This window comes from Euprymna scolopes, chromosome 11 (genome assembly GCF_053919585.1).
Source record: "Euprymna scolopes isolate OS-2025 chromosome 11, ASM5391958v1, whole genome shotgun sequence".
In the NCBI taxonomy this organism is placed as follows: domain Eukaryota; kingdom Metazoa; phylum Mollusca; class Cephalopoda; order Sepiida; family Sepiolidae; genus Euprymna; species Euprymna scolopes.
Genome location: NC_136492.1, coordinates 27,835,937 through 27,857,866, shown reverse-complemented (window position 1 = coordinate 27,857,866; position 21,930 = coordinate 27,835,937). Strand labels below are relative to the sequence as shown.

The following is a 21,930-nucleotide window of genomic DNA, read 5'->3' as shown; positions in this document are numbered from 1 at the left end:
GAAGAAATATAGTATAATAACATTATGGGGTGTTCGTTCGTACCTGACCGCCATAGAATGAAAATATGTCACAAAGTTCAACAAGGTTTTTTAATATAGATCCACAGAGTATTGTGATAAGTGTTTCAGTGTGAACAGGTATGGTATAATAAATTATGGGGTTTATCTATTTTATTTTTACTTTCATCATATTTTGCTTTGGTTTTGATACCCCCAAATTCGAAGCTATCTCTTTACAACCCTTCCTTTTCATAACCTACCATACTTTCATAAATCAGAGTCCATTTTCTGTAGGCTGTTTTTGAACCCAGTCAACGACGGGTACTTTTGCTAGTATATATATATATATATATATATATATATATATATATATATATATATATATATATATATATATATACTAGAAAAAGTACCCGTCGTTGACTGGGTTCAAAAAAATATATATAATATATATGTGTATATATATGTGATTATATATGCATATATATATATATATATATATATATATATATATATATATATATATATATATATATATATATGGTGTCCTAAAAAGAAAACAAAATACTCGAAAATATGTACAAATAAAATCACATAAAATAAAATCAATATATATATATATATATATATATATATATATATTGTGTATAGCGTATAAGCTCAAGTCATTTGTTCTTTATATTATTGAGTTATTTAACAGTAAACTAGAGTGATTTCCCTTTATTCCTCCTTCGCTTAAAGTATACGATCATAATATTTACTCGTTATATTGATGCATTATTTAACGGTAAATTAAAATCTCCAACGAAAGTTTCATGATTTAAAACTAGTCAATTTATTCAATGAAAAATGCTTATTATCGTGAAGATAATCTAATTGAAAATTAATTGAACACTTGAAAACTATATTCTATTTTATGTTACGAAAAAAAACCCAATAAAACATTATTTTTATGAAACTTTAAAAAATTTCAATTAAGTTAAAAAAAAAACCGCTAACTCTAAGGTAAGTTTTATGAACATATATATATTTTGAATAAGAAACGACTTATTAGAAAACCATTTATTTTATACTAGCAGGACCCGTTAACTGGTGTTTCCCGGTAAGCAAATTAAACTACGGTTGTTGGTGGTGGCTAATCCCCAAAGTCCTAATGTTAAGAATGGCTTTAAGAATGGACATACCTAACCTCCTCATGTTAAGAACGTCGTATAAAATAGATACGCCCAACCTTGCCATGAACATTTATACATATTTTGAATAACAAATAATATATTAGAAAACAATTCATTTTATATGATTTTTTCTTTTATTAGTTTTTTTTTTTACGTAAATCAAGATAAATATTTCGTTTTTTTATATAATAAACCAACGGTAGCAAATAAATATATTCTTAAATGACGTTAGCTGTTGCATGATATGATTTCATTGAGGCTTGGGAGATAACGGTGGTCAAGTGGTTAATGACGCGGATTGGCGACCTGGGTGTTACAAGTTCAAATCCAGTTCGTTCCATAAAAGCCAGGCAGGCTCGAACCCGTACCGCGGAGAAGGAAAAGAACGTAAAAAAAGCGTGACGTATTTGCTATTGCGCCCATCGCTAAACGTTTTTATTCTAGTCAATCGAAGATAGGGGATGACTTTCGAAAATATGGGCGAAAACAGCGACCCCTCCCTGTAAGAAAAGTGGCCAGTTAAGGATGCAAGAATTAATGTTTTTAGCCAATTTTTCGATATTTCGAGCTTCAAAACGATTCCAATCTCGTGAAAATTCGTCGCCTCTGTCGAAAGTTTTAGGCAGACATACAAACATGCATACATACATTTAAACAGACAGGTGAGATTTATATTATAGACTAGCGGGGGTACCCGGCGTTGCCCGGGTGTTTGTAGGTGTGTGTGGTGTTAAATAAAAAAGAAACCGGGGGGGGGGATCGAACCCGAAGCCCTGAGGCGAAGTTTGAAAATAAAATCGGCCAGCCAGAATGAGTTACTGAAAGATGTTTGAATTTAACAGGTGCGCGCCCGGAAGTCGTCGAGCGTTACGACGACGACGACGACGACGACGACGACGTCAATGACCAGGTTTGTTTGTTATAAGCGAAGTAAAAAAAGAAAACAACGTTTTAATAAGCGGGGGGAGTAATCAAAACATCGAAAAACAACACAAAAAACTAACGTAAGGCAAATGAACGATGAAAACAGAAAACGAACACGTGAAAATGGTTTAAATAAGCCTGTTTCGATATTAAAATTTAAAAAATCGGTGGGTACCCGGGTGTTTTTGGGTGTGTGGTCGGGGGTGCATAAGCGAAGTAAAAAAAAAGCAACAGAAAAACGAACGTTACGTGAAAAATGGCTTAAATAACACTGGTTCAATATTTAAATTTAAAAAATCGAAAAAAAGACATCTCACACCACGATTCGAACCCAAAACGTTTAGGCAATGAACCAACGCACTAAAGTAAATCAGGTCATGACGCCATCTGGCGCATGCGTAGAACCGCTCGTGGTCACGAGAAGACCGTTTTTGTTGACCTCACCTTGTTGAAAATTGTCGATTTCGGGGTGAATAAATGAACGTTTTGGGCCAATTTTTCGATATTTTTCGAGCGAAGGATGGGGCTTCGAAATGATCTGAGTTTGTGAATGTTTGTCGTGTCTGTTGAAAGTTTTTAGCAGACACACAAACATACATACATACATGCATACATCAATTTTAGCTTATTTATATATAGATGATGGTTGACTCCGTGTTTCGTCACCTTTCGGTGTTTTACGTAAAGTGTTGGCAAAATTACGATTGTTCTGCATAAGTACAAGCATTTGTTGTTATTCAGGACCGATAAAAGACACATTATAGGTTATTTGGATCATCTATAACCATAAAGATCTGATCTGGGGAGTTTGTAAATCAATGGAAGACAATGGCGATTCTTGGCACTTGTAGATCAGATGGGAACTAACAATAATAACGGGGGCGAATTTATGGTCTTTGCTGATCTTACCATGGATAAGAGCCGCTATTTGGCAAATGGAATAAAAGGAAGAAAGATAAAGATAGAGAGATACAAAGAGAGGGAGAGGGTTTAAAGGGGGATAACTAGGCATTTTATGGAATAATCGAAAACCGAAGGCCGAACAACAATAAGCGGATTATTTGTTATGGCTACGCATGCTCAGTGTCGCGGAAGTAGACGTTTTTTGTTTTTGTTTTTTTACAATCGGAAAAAAGACATAAGGTCAGAATCACGTTCTACATGACTTTCTTAATGTTCTCACGTGAGCGTGCGCAACATCTCACGAGATTTAGACATTATCAGATAGCTTTCTTTCTCTTATTCCCTCTCTATTCATCCTCTTTCTCCGTCACTCTTTCTTTTTGACTATTTTCCTTTTTACTAGTTCTCTTTCTCTCATTCTCTTTCTCTTTCTCTTACTCTCTTTCCCTCATTCTCTTTCTCTCTATTTTGCATTGGCATGCGTACAAATAATGTTTAAATAATATTTCCGCGTTAAATAAAGCAGAAAGATTGAAAACTGCATTAGAGTACAACTGCATTAGAAGTATAGAGCAAAAAAAATTGCATTATTGTTAAGAAGTCTGACGTGAAGGAGTAAACGTTATTTTCCTATGGCTTGGAGCTGACTCCGCTCGGAAGCCTTTTTTAAAAGTGTGTTTCCTTCTCCCCCGCGAAGGACTGAATGGCAGCTCTCATATATAAAGGAAAGCATCATAAAAAAGATGCTTTCGCCATGTTGACTAACACAACATTTCACAACATTGACTAACACCATATTAACAACTAGACGTCACTATTTAATAAGCAACAACTTATCTGACAAATAGACGAACAGCTGTTTCAGTCGACAGAGAAGATGACGAGCTATTTGATGCGGCTAAAAATAATTTTCCCGTTGCATTTTGCAGATGTTTTATTAGTGTAACGTAATGGTATTTCTATGTCTTATGTTTTATTAAATATAATTTAATAAGCATACACTATTTTGATGCTAATATAGTTAAGAAAGTTGAAAAAAACTTAAGCGTTTATTAACATATTCTAATTATAAATACATATATATATATATATATATATATATATATATATATATATATATATATATATATATATATATATATATACGTTTTATTTTTTATTACCGTATCTTTCTGGTAAGTTACATTATTGTTTCAGCTACCCGGCCGTTTTTTTTTGGCCGTCTGTAGCTTCCTCAGACTTTTACAGAAATGCCTGGTAGCTTAAACAATAATGTAACTTAACAGAAATATACGGTAATAAAAAATAAACCGCATATTTGCTCTACAACAGTATTGAGCACTTTCTTCAGTTTTTATTAATTATCATTTCTACTAAATATATATATATATATATATATATATATATAAATTTATTTATACAAACACTAAATAGGTTTTACTAAAATTATTTACACTCATTGAGTACTCTTTGGTAGATACATGCTGGTTCATTGGATTTACTTCTAGGAAACTAAACTCTACTAAATATATATATATATATATATATATATATATATACATATATATATATATTATTATTATTATTATTATTAACATAGATCTTGCAAACAGTTTGTCATTGGGATAGTGATATATATATATATATATATATATATATATATATATATATATATATATTAGTGATGGGACGACTCCAACACTTTTCCCGATTCCGATCCAACTACCGATTCTGTTCTAATTTTTTAATTCCGGTTCAATTCTCGATTTCGATTCCGATTTTTTTAATATTTATAAATATTTGATTAAAGATTTGTTCTGTAAATTTTCAAATTATTACATGAAACCCCGGGTAATTTCCGGGCATATATTTTCTCAAATTGTATCCTTGTAATGTATTGCAAATTGAAAGACAACAAAAGGTTTTTGATTTTAAACAAAGCCAAATTGTATCAGTTCATCATTAGTGTATAACATGCTATTCGAAAGTTAGAATAGAATTAATTTTAATCGGTACGTAAAACATGTACAAGTTTATTAATTTTATTTTATTTTTTGTTTTTTTGTTTTTACTTAAAAATGTATAGTAAAAACACAGCAATTAAAAAAAGAACTTATTTTATTAACAGGAAAGCGTTAATCATCTCGTCTGAACGAGATGCACTCGCCTGTCACATTTTAAATAAATTTTAGTTCAGTGTTTTGCAGCATGCTACAGAAGGAGAGTGGGCCAGAGTCTGATCTGCTCTGGCGGGGTTGGCTTAGGGAGAACGGTATGATGTTGAAAGACCCGAATTCTCAATGAACTAAGCCAAATAACATCACTGACGATACTCTTCAGAAATAAGAATTTTGATATCCGTATATTCAACACACACTCACGCACACACACACACACACACACACACACACACACACACACACACACACACACATATATATATATATATATATATATATATATATATAAGAACAAAAAGTTAATAAAACATGTAAAAAACACTTTGAAAAAGAGTTAAAAACATATTTAATCTGAAAAGGAAACACTTGATAAGTGGATAGCCCTTAATCCGCGGAGTTTCGAAGAAATACTTTCCTTCTCATCAGAGGGTAGGAATTAGCAAAATGCGGGATCGGATTTTGCATGCAAAAGTATTTGATGAAAACTGCAAGTAAGTCAAAGATCTTACTGTATAACAAAAAGTGAAGCAGAGGGAATATGGTTAAGAAAAAGGTGATTACACGTGAATGGATAGTCTGGTGAACGGTAAATAATCCAATGACGGTAAAATCCAAAAATATAACTCCAAGAAAGTTAATTGAATTTCCATTTGCACAAGTAAAATACAAGATGCATTATTTTATATATATATATATATATATATATATATATATATATATATATACTAGCTGTACCCTGCCACGCGTTGCTGTGGCTCAAATTGGCGCAATGGGAAAAGTTCCCAAATGAGAAAAAGCATGTTTCTTATAGGTTTAAATTTCCATTTTGCATGGGTACACAGTTTTTGTTGTTCCATTTTCTTAGCTGATATAGAGATTTTCCGGTGTGGTGACTCTTGAATACGTAATATATATTGTCCATGTGAAAAAACAGTCAGTGTGTAACTGTAAGGCTCACAATTGAAAAGATTGTTCCCTGTGCTTTGTTGATGGTTATTGCAAATGGCAATAAAATTCGAAAGTGCAATTTCCTAAAGTGTAATGATGTATCCGGTGGAATCATAGGAATGCATGGAATGAAGATATATTCATCTGTGAAAGGTCCTGTTAAGATTGTTGTTTCTATGATATTGTTTGTTAAATTTTTTTACTGCAAGCTATGTGCCATTGCAAAGCTTGGATTGGATTATATTTCACAACATGATAATTAGTACACCAAATTTCAGTTGCAATACATGCAGTAGCCTCCCTGGCAAATATAGCTGTTGGATAATTAACCACTTTATCTGCTTTCACAACAGTGTCGATGGATTTGTATTTGACTACCTCACTTGGAATGTTACATTGAATAATAGCGTTAAGTTCATGGGCATCTTTGTATTGACCTGCAAGAATAGCTCATTCACTCAGTCAAATGGAATTCTTATAATTTTAATATCTGCAAAATCATTTTAAACTAACTATTCTTTTGATGAAATAAAATTACAGAAATTACAGAAGTTAAAAGTCAAAGAATTTTACCCTTAACTCTAATCAGCTGGCACTTTTTCGTACCCAATTTCCCACAAGTGATGCAAAAGTTTTTGTGCAGATCGAACAGTCTGCAACTGGACATTCATAGTTTTAGTTAAGTTTAATGTCTTTACATGGAACAAAAAAGTAGAGTATTTGAGGCAATCATTTATTTCATCTGCTGGTGTTGATTGAAGAATAACAGGTAACATTTGTCTGAAATCTCCTCAAGCAATATTACTGCATTCCCAAATAGTCTTGCAAGGATCGACCAAGAGCCTCAAGTGATTTTTTGCGTACCATTGTGCATTCATCCTAAACAATAAGTTTGGATTTCTGCAATATTTTTCCCCATATTGGATGTTTTGGAGATGTCGAACATGAGATTTTTGAAAAATTGAATGTTTTAAAGTAGAATAAATAATTCTTCTACTTGGCAGCAAGGTCGCAGGTATTCCTGATGCAGCAAGGGCTAAGGCTATGTCATTTTGTTACCAAATGGCTGCCAAAATCAATTTAATTAGAAAGGTTTTACCAGTTACTTCTGGTGCTGTTAATTTCCAAATAACTTCTATTCTCACAGTCAGTAAATTAGGTGACTAAAATAGGATTTATCCATATTTTGACAATGCCTTATTCACTGTAATTAATTTAGGAGACTAAAATAGGATGAGGGATTAGAGATGGACAGATAGAGAGGAAGATATATAGATAGAAAATAGAAGGTGAGAGGAAAATAGAGAAAGAGAAGGAGATAGAGAGATAAAGGGATTGATAGATAAACAGAGAGAGGGGGAGAGTTAGAAACAGAGAGGGATGAGACAGAGGAAAGGAGAGAGATAGAGGGAGTTAGAGAGAGTAATGGGCTCAAAGAGAGATGGAGAGGGTGATATAGAGAGAAAGATAGATTGAGAGAGGGAAAGGGAGAGATGGATAGAGAGAGATATTAAGAGAGGAAGAGATAGGGGGAGAGAAACAGAAGGTGAACTACACTTCACCGTTTGTTTCCTCGTTCAGTAGAGAAGAAATCTTTCGAGACTGAGGCAATTTTAATGTTTTGTTATTATCCAGAGTACCCCTTTTTTGGGGGGAAGGCTAGATTTTCCTCACATTAGAAACCGACCGGGTTATCTGTACTTTCACTTAACAAATTAATAAAAGAAAAACATTTGTAAAATTTGAATTTAACATGAAAATACTATTTTAAAAAATAGCACGATAACATAAGTGCATAAGTGCCACTTTAGGTACTCCTTGGGCGTTGATTTCCATGGCGACCAGCATAATTATTTAATGGTCGCTCCCTTAGCTCCCCCCCTAGTCAAGGCTAATGCATGCGCACGTAACATTTTTTTATTTACTGACGTTGGCTTAGTAACTAAACGATTTATTGATAATTTCGTAACCCTTAAACGCATGCCGGAAGATTTAAATTGGTTCATTATTGTTGCAATGAAAAAAAAAAGTTTCATTCAACACAAAACCAAAAACACATATTAATGATAAATGATTTATTATTCTATTCATTGAAATTTACTAATTTTTAAATAAAAAAGTAAAAACAAAAAGTTAATAAAATAATAGTTGCTTATGTGCGCATAAAAAACTTGTTTTTTTTTTGTTTTTGTTTTTTTAGATTAGGTCCACCTTATAATCACCCCCCCAACCTCCTCATCTTAAGAACAGCTTCCGGAATAAACACCACTTTTGGAGGGGGGCTATTTTCAAAATTAAATGATATTTGTTGTCAGCATACCTACCCGAAAATACCATTTAAAAAAAAAGGAGGGGTTCAGTGCCCGTGGCAGAGAAGTAGATTTATTTATCAATAAAAGTCGTCATTTAAAAGAGAAAATTGTGGAGGTGGACCTAAATGTAAATATTTACCCAAAAAATTATCCCGAAGTTCATTACAAAAACGTTTTGTTTTCGCACTATTCAACAATTTGTTCATCCGCGCATGTAAATTAAAAAATATTTGTAAAAGTGAGAAGTTATCAGTAAATGATTTAGTTTTTTTTTTAATTTATTTATTTATTTTTTTTTTTTTAAATTAGGTCCACCTCCACAAATGTTAAGAACGGCTTTCAGAATAAACACCCTCAACCTCTCCATGTTAACAACGGATTTCGGAATAAACACCATTTGGGGGGGATATTTTTAAAAAAAGTCGATAGAAGTCGTCATTTAAAAAGAAATTTAAAATCAAATGTTTGTAAAAGTGAGAAATTATTAATAAATGTTTAGTAACATTTTTCGGTGCTAATGCAGAGAGTGATCCGCACTATTTTTTAAATCGTATTTCCACGTTTAATTAAAGTTTTATGATATGTTTTTTTTATTATTCAATTGCAAGGTTAAAGTACAGAATAGGTACAAAACACCCTCCCCTCCCCATGTTAAGAATGGCTTTTTAAATAATAACGTTATTATTTCAGCATGGATCACTCTCTGCATGAGTACCCATTTTTCTTTTAATATTCATAAAAAGTAAAACTTTTTTCAAAATAAATAAATAAATAAATAAATGTTTGTAAATGTGACAAATAATCGTTTAGTTACGGCAACGTCGGTAAATAAAATATGTTACGTGCGGGGTGGGGTAGGGTGGGGGACTAAGGGAGCGACTATTATTTTTTTTCTGCTGGTCGCCATGGAACTCAACGCCCAAGGAGTACCAAAATGTAGTTTTTTTTTGTCAAATAAATAAATTTCAAGCAATTTTGCAATAAATAATAGATAGCAACTTCGTTAATTTTACAACTCGCCCCAGCATATTATAAACACCGTAACTTCCCCATGTTAAAACGGCTTTCGGAATAAACACCCCCAACCTCCCCATATTAAGAACGGCTTTCGAGGTTTATGGAAGGGCGTTTTTTTAACATGGGGAGGTTATGGTTTTTATAATACGTTGAGGCATGTAAAAATAAAACAGTTTAGAAAAAGTTAAAACAAACTTTTTTATGCAAACAATGCCGTGAAAAGAAACTAAACAATTAAAACGTAATGTCTCATGAGTGAAAAGCCTTAACATAAATAAAGGAATTTAAAATTAAAAAATTGGTAAGTACATAAATGAATTTAAATTTTTAAAATATAGGATTTTTTTGTGCTAATGCAGAGAGTGATCCGCGCTATTTTTTTTAAAATCGTATTTCCACGTTTAATTAAAGTTTTATGATATGTTTTTATTCAATTGTAAGGTTAAAGTACAGAATAGGTACAAAACACCCTCCCTTCCTCATGTTAAGAATGGCTTTTTAAATAATAACGTTATTATTTCAGCACGGATCACTCTCTGCATGAGTAAGTTTTTTTTTTTTTTTTTTTTTTTTACTTATCTTGAAATTCGAGAGTAGTTGAAACGGAAGTTACCAGAAATAAAACCGGGCAAGTCTCGCAGAAACGACTTCGAAAAATATTTATATTTTATTTAATATTTTAATAATTCGCGAAGTAAATTTATTTCAATGACATAAAAACATCCCTCAACTCTAAAGATGGGTTGTCTGAAAATTTCAAATAAATTGGTAACGTAGAAATATGGTTTTATTCACTTTTATCGAACCAAATTTACATTTATATATATATATATATATATATATATATATATATATATATATATATATATTAAAAACAATATATATATAGTGAATAAATGACAAAAGACTATATTCCAAAGTTCATAATATTGACCATCTTATAATTTATTCTTTTAATTCAGTCGACATTTACAATTCTTGACAGTATGTGTTTCGTAGCACAAAATCAATCTCTTAATTATTATATCAATTAGTGAATCTATTATGCCCTTAACTCATCAGAAGAAATAGCAACAATCAGTTCGTCAAAAGGAAATAAAGTGCAAAATTCAAAATGGCGTAATGTAAACATATTATAAGATATTTACAGATTCTCTTCCAAAAACGCACTTTATGTCCTTTTGACGGATGGATAGTTGCTATTTCTTCTGGTGGGTTAAAAGTATAATAGATTCACTTATTGACATAATAATTAAGTAATTTTTCGCTACGAAACAGGTGCTTACAAGAATTGTAAATGTCAACTGAATTAAAGCAATAAATTATAAGATGGTCAACATCATTAACTTGGGAATATAGTCTTTTCGCTAAATTGCTCTGTAATTACAAATAAGGATTGGTATATATTATACGAAAATATATTTCCACATAAATAAATATATATATATGTGTGTGTGTGTGTGTGTGTGTGTGTGTGTGTGTGTGTGTGTGTGTGTGTGTGTTTCAAGCGAAGTTCTCAAAAATCAAGGGGACCCTTATTGGGGAGGCTAACACTTAATCTTTATATGCAACAAATAGATATTCGAATCTTCCATTACATTACTATTACATCTCAGATGCTGAAACTTTAAGAATATTAATTTTCCGCTTACCAATTGATCAGTTCACTATGATATACTATATCTTTCAACTGGAGTTCAGAATTCTAGAATACATCTACTCTGGTGGAGTATCCAGCTTAGGTTTTTTTTCATTACTATAACCAACATCACCATCATTATCTACTGTGGGGTTAGTCATACCAAAAAATCTTACTTAGTCTGCAAATACTACGTAATTTTGAATGTTTAGCTAGGGTTTACTCGTAGTGAAAAATATCCTCGTGTCAGGTTGTCCAGACAAACCTTCTGTATGTAGAAACCTTAGGCACACGAAAACAGTGTCTAGTATACATTCAAATGCTCTTTCTAGGCCTTCAAGTTCTCTCCTTAGACATTCAAGTTTTGTATGTGGGCATTCAAGTTCTATATGTCTATGTGTGTTTATTAAAATTGTGCAATGAAGATACTAGAAGACAAAACCTAAAATGAAGATATATCGTATTTATAACTAGGGGAATACCATCAGTATAAAGTAATCAGAAGAAATGAAACTCGACACACAGAAGAAGTTAGGTACGTGCAAAATGAATGCCGATGCCCGAAATGTATAAACATTTTGACCCATCCCTTTACTTAAAAAAATTCACCAAAATTCAGGAAATGAACCAATCTAAATGAAATTTTCAGTATTTATCAAATAATGATCACGAAATATATTGAACCCATTATTTTCATTTAAATCTAACTGAACATGTATTATTTTGTTGAAACAAAAAATACCTTTACTAAAGTTATGGTTTTCTGTAGTTTAAAATAGATGAATGAATTTATTTTTGTTTCTTATGAAAATAAAGCATCGTAAATTAAAATAATTAAAATAAATAAATAAATAAATTTTTACAGGAACATTATGATAAAAGCCTTAAAGCCCGTATTAATGAATTCGATATAACCCGAAGAAAACTTAATTTCTCGAACTACCGATATAATCATTGAATTTAGCATTGTTTATTTAATATTTTCATACAAAAAATTACAATAGTAAAAAATATTTCTACATTTTTTTTTTTTGTAAATTGTTTCGCATAATTTTTCTATGTAAGATTTGAATATTTTCCTTGCTTGCATGAATGTGAAACTTTCGGCGTAACATAATCAAGGCTGCTGCGAAGAATGTGGGCTCTCTCTACCATACTAGAAAACTTCTTACGCCTGAAAGTATCCTGTACCTCTATTAGGCCACGATTCGTTCATGGATGGTGTACTCTTGTCACATTTTGGGCTGGTGCATCTGCTACTTGTCTCTCACTCCTGGACAGGGTTCAAAAGAGAGTCGCCAACCTGACGAAATGTTGTATCCCTCTTCCTGTTCTACAAGTATTTTAATGGTGAATGCTCTGACGAACTACAAGCACTTGTACCCCCTCGATGTAAATACCCCCGACAAAGCCGACAAGCAGCTAAATCCCACCCCTACACAGTAGAGATCCTTAGGTGTAAGGAAGCCTTCTACTCCAATAGTTTCTTCCCCAGAACTGCTAGACTTTGAACTCCCTTTCGGGATTCTGCTTTCCCAACTGTACTGATATGCAGAAGTTCAAGTGTAATATGAGCAGATATCTTGCTGCCTATCTCCCTTCATAATATCCCTGCAACTTATGTCCCCGGTAGTAGCCCTCTACTTCAAAGTGGCATTATGCCTTGTTTGGGGTAAAAATTGAATTTTAAAAAAACTTTGGGATTGAGTTAGGTTTAACAAAATTCATCTTTATTGCTTTAATAATTGCTTTTCCGATTTATATGTTTATTATACTCAAGTTCTTCACTGACGGTCCTATTTTTTTTTAGATCCTTCTGTAACACTAAAAAGCAAAACTGGGTTTGTATTACTGTACACATAGATTCGAAAAAATAAAAATGTTACCAAAGGCAAGATAAGTTACTTTTCTACCAAACTGGATATATTTTTCGTGTTTTTATTCAATGTAACATATTTATTCAGCTCGAAAAACAAAACATACAGTGTTTACCGATGTATTGGAAAATTCAAGATGGCGTCTGATTCTCTCTTTAACACGGTAAGTTTGGGAAAAGGTGTTATAAATAAAAAACTATACAAAATACTATTAAAAACACGCCGAATATATGTCAACCTATGTCACGGTAACATATATTGAGCGAGTTTTTAACAGTATTTTATCTGGGTTTTTATTTATAACACCTTTTCCCAAACTTACCGTGTTAAAGAGAGAATCAGACGCCATCTTGAATTTTCAAATACATCGGTAAACACTGTATGTTTTTCGAGCTGAATAAACATGTTACATTGAATAAAAACACGAAAAACATATCCAGTTTGGTAGAAAAGTAACTTATCTTGCTTTTGATAACATTTCTTTGTTATATATTTGTTTTTTGACAACTTTTTCGAATCTATGTGTACAGTATACAAACCCCCAAAACTCATATACCAACTACGATAAACATCTCTATCCTTGACCAAAATCTGCGGAAAGAGATAATGCTAAATAAAATATATAAAGAGAACGACATCAGTAAGGTCTCGTTTAGACAAGAAGTGAGAATTTAAACATGATAACGTCATAAACACGAACTTTGACCTCTTTGTGACGGTCCCATAAAGCATTACTTCAAAAAAGTTTATTTCATTTCCTGTTCCTCATAAATGTAGCAAAGGTCACAGACTCTCCTTCACCCATGTGTATTTGCTTTTCGGTTCCGAATGTAGTATCCGGCTTTGGGGCGGATAGCAGGAACTGTAAAATAAACGCGTGGCTCGTGTCAAGGTCAATGACATCAAGTGCTTCCGGTGTCAACGATGTCACACACATTCCTGCGGCACGAATAAAGTCAGATCCATATGTTATCGGATGATAACTGACATGAACTGGAAAAAAGTAAAAACTAACGGATGTTCTTATTATCCGTTTGTTTAATCTGCATATTAAGTGACCAATATACTATTTCTAAAATGTGTGACAGACCAATATACTATTTCAAATATAAGTGTGACAGACCAACAAAAATGCCTTTTCAGGCTTCAGATTTACAAAGCACTAAACTATACTATTTTTAACTAAAGCTTAATAGACACACAAAAACATTATTTTAAACAAAAGCTTAACAAGCCAGCAAAATATTATTTTAATCAAAAGCTTAACAGGTCAACGGAAACGCTACTTAAAAAAAAAGAAGCTTAACAAGCCAACAAAAATATTATTTTAAAAAAGCTTAACTGGTAAAGGAAAATGCTATTTTCCAGAAAAGCTTAACAAGCCCCCCCCCAAATCTTTAAAAAGCTAAACAGGTCAACGAAAATGCTATTTTAAACAAAAGCTTAACGAGCTAGTAAAAATATTATTTTAAACAAAAGCTTAACAAGCCAGCAAAAATATTATTTTAAACAAAAGCTTAACAAGCCAGCAAAAATATTATTTTTCAAAAGCTTAACAGGTCAACGAAAACGCTATTAAAACCCCCTTAACAAGCTGAGAAAAATATTATTTTAAAAAAGCTTAACTGGTCAACGAAAATGCTATTTTCAAGAAAAGCTTAACAAGTCAACAAAAATATTATTTTTAAAAAGCTAAACAGGTCAACGAAAATGCTATTTTAAACAAAAGCTTAACAAGTTAGCAAAAATATTATTTTAATCAAACGATGAACAGGTCAACGAAAATGCTATTTTAAAGAAAAGCTTAACAAGTCAACTAAAATATTTTTAAAAATCTAAACAGCTCAAAGAAAATGCAATTTTAAACAAAAGCTTATCAAGCCAACAAAAATATTATTTTAAACAAAAGCTTAACAGGTCAAAGAAAATTTTATTTTAAACAGAAATAGAACATCCATAGGAAAATGTTATTTTTAACAAAAGCTTAACATGCCAATGAAAATATTATTTTTTACAAAAGTTTAACAGGCCAACGAAAATTTTATTTTAAATAAAAGTCTAACACACTAACGAAAACATTATTTTAAACAAAAGCTTAACATGCCAACGAACATTTCATTCTAAACAAAAGTCAACGAAAAAAATGTTAAACACTTGCTTAACAGGCCAACGAAAATTTTATTTTAAACAAAAGTATAACAGGACTACGAAAATTCTATTTTAATCAAAGTTTAACAGACTATCGAAAATGTTCTTTTAAACAAAAGCTTAATAAGTCAACAAAAATGTTATTTTAATGAAATGTTTAACAGGCCTACAATAAAGTAATTTTAAACAAAAGCTGAACCAGCCAACAAAAATATTATTTTCAACAAAAGTATAACAGACCAACGAAGGTGTTATTTTAAATTAAAATATTACAGGCCTACGAAAACGGTATTTTGCACAAAAGCTTAACTAGCTAACCAAAATGTTATTTTAAACAAAAGCTCTACAGACAGACGAAAATGTGTTTTTTTTTTAACTAAAGAGTGGTGGACCAACGAAAATGCTATTTCTAATTACTTTAAAGTAACAAACTAGAAAATGCTATTTAAAACTAAAGCTTAATAGATCAACAAGGATGTTATTTCTAACTTCAGAGGATATACGAAAAAAAACGATATTTCTAGTCGGTTTATCATACAGAATAACAGACCAACGAAAGTTTTATTTCAAAGAAAAGTCTAGAAGACTCACGGGAATACTAATTTTAATTTATGGGTGACAGACCAACGAAAATCTTATTTCAAGCTAAAGCGTGACAAGCCATGAAAAACGCTATTTCTAAGTCCCATCGTGACAGACCGACGAGAAGGCCATTTCAAACTAAAACACGACAGAAAATTTGGTTTTCAACTTTAGTTTAAGAGATTAACACAAATCCTATAAGCGTGACGAACCAACAGCATTCTATATAAAATTGAAACGTAACAGACCAACGAAAAGCACGCTTCTCTCATTTCACCAACACGGCTCGGATCTCCACATCTGCGCAATCAAATTATTTTATTTTGTCTCTTCCAAAGACACTTTCTTCTGTAATAAAGTTCTAGGACTCACTGTCACCCAAGATCTGAAATGGAAGAATTATATCAAATTTGCTGCTAAGGTTGCTGGAAAAATACTTACATCATTCTACTGCTCCAGAAAGTACCTGACTGTTGATGCAATCTTCTATCCGTATATAAGAGTCAGATTCTTCTTATGGTGGAGTACTGTCGTCATACCTTGGGAGTTTCCGCTGGAAACACTCTTCATTGTATTCTCGGCCCCAAAATCAACAGAGATTAGACCATTCCTGTAATGACCTGTCCTATGTTGATTATGGTGTAATGCTGTTGCTGTGTAATTGTGGGAGGCCCAGCCTCACCGGCTTCGCCTTCTCTCTTTGAGAAAGTGTTAGTTTATTGCTAATCGCCTAAAGTTTCTTACCGAAAAATGCGAACGAGGCTTCCCAGGCACTTCATGCAGGTCCGCCTGCCCCTCCCTAGGGGCGCTGACTTCTCAATCCCACTTTCCGACCCTGGTGCCATTGTTCTTGCAGTGAGCGAGAATTAAATATCTCCAATCTAGTGGAGGCTTACCTGTTCTTGTTTCTACAGCCTCTTGCATTCAGAAGAAATGTCGCTACTTTCTCTTTTCTGTTTAAAACTTAACTGTAAGGATTAATGAAAACGCTATTTAAAAATGACAAATTAACGAAATATTATTTGAGACAATATCGTGACGGACCAACTAAAATGCAGTTTCAAATTTAAGCTGATAAACCAACGAAAAAGAAGTTAAACATAGGCGTGATGAAATTCTGAAAGCATTATTACAAAGCGTGACGGATCAATCGTAAAAGAGCGCGGACGCGCGTATGACAACATCAGCAACAGTTGTATGTAAATAATTGAGCTTCGTGCGATGTGTCACAGCGAGAAAGAAGGAAAGAAAAAGATAATAAAATAAGATAAATTTTGTCAAGAGAGGACAGAAATAGACGTGTTACACACGTATGCCGAGAGCGACAGGAAAAGAAGCGTCTTAAACATGGTCGACCAAAGACAGGGTACCACGTGTTCGACACGGCAGATTTGTTGCAGGCGAACATGCAACAAGCACAGTAGCAGGAGTTAATACTCGCGGCTCGAGATTTGAAATCCATTTTCTCCCTGGCTTGTCCAATCACAAACCAGCTCTCAATCACGTGACCAACTACATAATAGACGAAAGCGGTAACTCTTCCTTCTTTTTTTCTCCCTGCTAGCTGGCAGCAAACACCGCCTTGTGGCCTTTGGCCCCAGGCTAACTTGAGTACCACAATTCAACATAGCTATCGTCAAAACTTGCTTCCACGTACACTTCATACACGTACTCTTTCCTACCACGAGACACTAACCTTTGCCCGTCTCTACTCTCCTACGCACGCTCCTACAACACGTAGACACATTAAACATTTTTCTTTCTCTTTCAACAGGCCTGTCGGATATCTAATCTACGTCCCCACATCAGTAACTTTTCCCACGACTACTATAAATACAAGCACGCACGAGCACTGAATTCTCCTACTAACCTATTGTTCTCATGTACACGCAACTAACGAAGATGACAAATAAAGTTGTTGTTTTTTATGTTAAAACGAGACTTCCTTTCGTTGTCTTCAAAAGAGTCTTGGGAAGCATATTGGAGTACGAGAAAACTTTTGAACAAGAGACAAGACGTTATTCTGGAAAATATTTGTGAATAAATGTCTGTTGTTTCAACTGAAGAACAAAAGAGTTGTTAGATAATTAACATTGTTAAAAGTTAATTAGTTATAATCGATCTATCTGTCTATCTATTTATCTATCTATTCAATGATATTCTTAAAATAGTTTATATTGGGAGTTATTTATTATTTATAGAATAAAGTATAGCAATGGGCTTTAGCTGAAGATATTTACATAAATTAGCTAGGTTAAATATAAACAGAATAATCTTGAACCGGCGTACTTGACGATGAGGTCACGTTAAGGAAACGTGTCTTTAATTGGTTATGTCACCAGTACTGAGGTCAGGAGGTCGGGAATATTAGAATCGATAGTTGGAGTTTGATCACGAGAGTGAACAGACGAGAGTTGGAGTTTGATCACGAGAGTGAACAGACGTACTTGAAACCAGAAAGGGAAGATGTAACGAATAAGAATGTAGACATGTAATGCAGACTTTGTGACGACCATTTGAGACAACTGAAATAAATTTATATTTAAAAAAAATATAAAGTGTTGTTCTCTGGTTTCACAAAAGAAGGAAGAACAGCCGTTTCAATTGGTTATGGTTGGTCATTTCATATATTATCACAGAGCTCAGCAGTGAAGATCGAACTCTTGAAGAAAGAAAGGTATGAAGCATATATTAGTTTTCCTATAAAATATAATACCTTATGTAAATATGAACTGCAATATATACCTCTGGTACAACATGACTCAGTTTATACGTCGATATCATAGCCTCTGGCTAAATAATATACATACAAGCTATACGTTTATAATCTGGTGCGGTTCGGAGAACAAAAAATATCACCCTTCTAATATCTCCCATTTCACTATGTAATATGATTGTTTTAGGTGGCAATCCACCTCCTTATACAACAGAGTGAGTCGAACTCATTTCTTGTTTTTGTTTCTTTGTGGCTATCTGCATACACGTGTGGGTCTCGAGAACTGACATGCAACAACTACGTTACACATGAGCGTTTGTTATATTTTGGGTTTCATTAAAAGAGTCTTATTATAAGTGATGCTTGAGAGAGTCTTATTAGAGTGTTTGTCGTTGAGAGAGAGTCTTATTACAAGTGATGCTTAGAAAGAGTCTTATTAGAAGTGATGTTGTATCTTAGTGAGAGAGTTTTAGAGAGAGATGTTGAAAGAGATCTAGAGAGGGATGTTGTGAGAGAGATTGTTCGTTCCGTGTTCGTGTTATGACGATTCATATATATTAAAAATATGTTCATTCTTAGGTTAATAGATGTGTTGCTATGTGAAGCTCTTAGCGTGAGGAGACTGTTCAGACAGTCTTAGTGTAGATATGAGATGTAGATTCACATTGTGGATATGAGATGTGTATGTCACGACATTTTATAACACAGACATATAATAACAATTCACTTTACCTTTTTGTAAGAATTACAAACACAAAGACGAGCTTTATCAAAACACATGATGGGTTTATTTCTTCACGACCGGCCGTGGTTTTCTCATCAAGAATTCAAAACTTCACATATTAAGTTTAAAAGTGATCGTCTCGCTTCTAGACGTTCGAATTTCAAACTCCAGACTCTCTCTCAGTTTCTCACTGACTGTCTCCCGAACTAACTAACTCTCACTTCCTATATTGAGAAATCCATGCATGTCCGGCCTCGTGAGCAAAATTCACGTGTTTCAACATGCGCGACTTTGCACGTTTCCGACATTATGATTTCCCAATAACCTATTTTTTCTTTGATGTTTTTACAAAGGAATTCAACCTACATATCTAATTTATTTAACCCATATTTTATTATCCAGATTCTTTCTAACAATTGAATAGTTTATTTATTATTTATTTCATCAGAATTAACAATTTACTGGACATTCCATTTAAACCTATTGTTCTTTAAAACTTATATCCAAGGTTCGATTTCTGTTTTCTCTCATTTTATTTTCATTTTAAGTAATCTTTCTATTTTTATACTTGCATGAAAAGGGGACAGCCCTTATCATGTAACACGTTCTCCTTGTAGCATATAAACGTTGTTTTAAACTTTAGAATGACAGACCAACGAAAATGTTGTTATAAACTTAAACGTGGCAAAAACGTTTAGGATTATCTAAAACTTTAAACAGAAATAAAGTTGCGTCCATTCAATCACCATGTTTAGTGAAAAAAATGCTTATTTCACTAAAAACGTGACCGACAAAACGTCTTATAAAGATTTATATAGACGTATCGAAAGAAGGAGATCGTTGTTGTTAAAACATTATCAGACAATGAATCTTAAGGATTTATTCTGGGCCTAGAATAACGTCTTTGACTAGAACGTAAAATAAGTAAAAACACAAAAAAAACGTCTGATTATGGAAATAGAGTACAGGTCTCCACACATGATCTTTTAAAGTGTATTCTGAAGTGATCTATTAATATTTATACAGACAACACTATTATTTATGGTAGTACTTCACAGATCATTTAAGATTTTCCCGACCCACGCACATTTTCTCTCTCTCTCTCTCTCTCTCTTTCTCTCTCCTCTGACTCACTCAGAGTACATAATGCAATTAAAATACGAGTTACTTTTAACGCCTTTAAAACCTAACTAAAACGTATGAAGTAGTTTACTCAATCCCGTGATACTCCTATGGGAAAGCTGCAGAGAAATTACGAACTGAATAAAATAGAGATCGATTAATGACTAAGTAAAGTTGAAAAAATAATACTGAATGGGATCTGACCTTTTTTATTTTAATTGGGTGTGAAAAAATCTTTTTTTTTTTCTTTATGGAAAAGAGGAACGTAAAAGAGTGGGGCCCTACGATTAGCTAACGAGTAGGTTAGCAAGCGAAATATGTAGGTTTGTATATCGAAGCGTACGATATTTGAGAATAAAATAATTTTGAAACAGATAGTAAATATTTGACTGGTCGAGAATTCACCAGAAGAATAATGGAATTCTAACAATAATACAGGGTGGCCCATAAAGGCTTACCCATGGGAAAATTTTAATAAAATGAAAACTAGAAAGGAAAATGAAAAAATGCTTGATCACTATTGTTTAGAAGTATATTCCAAACAAAGTCAAAAGATTAAATTTCAAAATGGCCGCCTTTTTCTTTGATCATTAGCTTGATACGTGCTGCCACTGAAGCGCAAGAACGCCGCACCACTTCTTCGTCCAACTTGGCCCAAGCAGAATGAAGGGAGTCCAAATTGGGGTAAGAACATCTCGAAACGTCGCCTTCCAAAATGGACCAGATAGTGAAGTCCATACGATTGATATCTGGAATTTATAGTGGCCACATTTGTTTGTCCAAGAAGCCTGGGAAATGGTCCTTGCACCATTATTGAGTCACATTCGCTGTGTGAGCTGAAGCACCGTCCTGTGTGAAGATGAAATCATCCCCAAATGATTCAGTGAGCCACGTCAGAACCTTTTCCTTCAACATATTCAAATAAACTTGACTATCGACTTTCACGCCTTCCTCAATCACGATCAACGGAGATTTGCTCCTATCGTATGCAACAGCAGCCCAGATCATGACTGAAGCAGGCCTCTGGCGTTTCAAATGGCTTCTGGCGTTGACTGACAAGTCCTTTGAACTTTTGGCATAAAACCTATCGTTCTGCTTATTGGTTACAGCCTCCACCGTGGACATCTTCTCATCAGACCAGATGAAGACCTTTCCTGCGGCTCGTTCCATCTCCTGCAACATCAACTCGCCCCTGTGCAGCCGCTTCTGCTTCGAGGGTTCCGAAATTAACTGCCGGGACTGTTTTTTGTATGGACTTAACTGAAGATCATTTTTAACAATCCTTTGCATCGAAGATCTTGAGATCTTTGCCTCTTTCGCATTTTTCCTCACACTTCTCTGTGGATTTCGCTCCATCTTTTTCGCTGCAGAAACAACACTTTTAGTGCGAATTAAGCGCGGTCTGCCTGGAATTGGTTTACCAGAGGTTGTGCCTGTCTCGTGAAACTGTTTTCAGGCATTGAAAACTGTTTTTCGACACACCTTGAGCTGTTTAACGATGCACTTGTTGCTAATGCCCGCAGTCTGGAAAGCGACAATCTGGTCGCGCTTAACCTTATCAGCCATAACTTACCGAATACCTGAAAGAAATGAATGAAACATTAATAGATATATAGAGGTTTAATAAAAGAAACTTTCAAGTTCCTAACTAAATGCCTTTGGT

General features: G+C 33.4%; 1 protein-coding gene across 1 annotated transcript; it reads right to left on the bottom strand.

Annotated features, from left to right (window-relative positions):
- Positions 1 to 21,077: 21,077 nt before the first annotated feature.
- On the bottom strand, positions 21,078 to 21,623 carry LOC145288273 (uncharacterized). Its single transcript, XM_080136309.1, has one exon. It carries the CDS (start codon positions 21,621 to 21,623, stop codon positions 21,078 to 21,080), a length of 546 nt encoding a protein of 181 aa, XP_079992435.1.
- Positions 21,624 to 21,930: the final 307 nt, after the last annotated feature.

Bases quoted from the DNA above. Each gene is read 5' to 3' on its own strand.
- LOC145288273 (XM_080136309.1), bottom strand. From the start codon at position 21,623: ATGGAGCGAAATCCACAGAGAAGTGTGAGGAAAAATGCGAAAGAGGCA.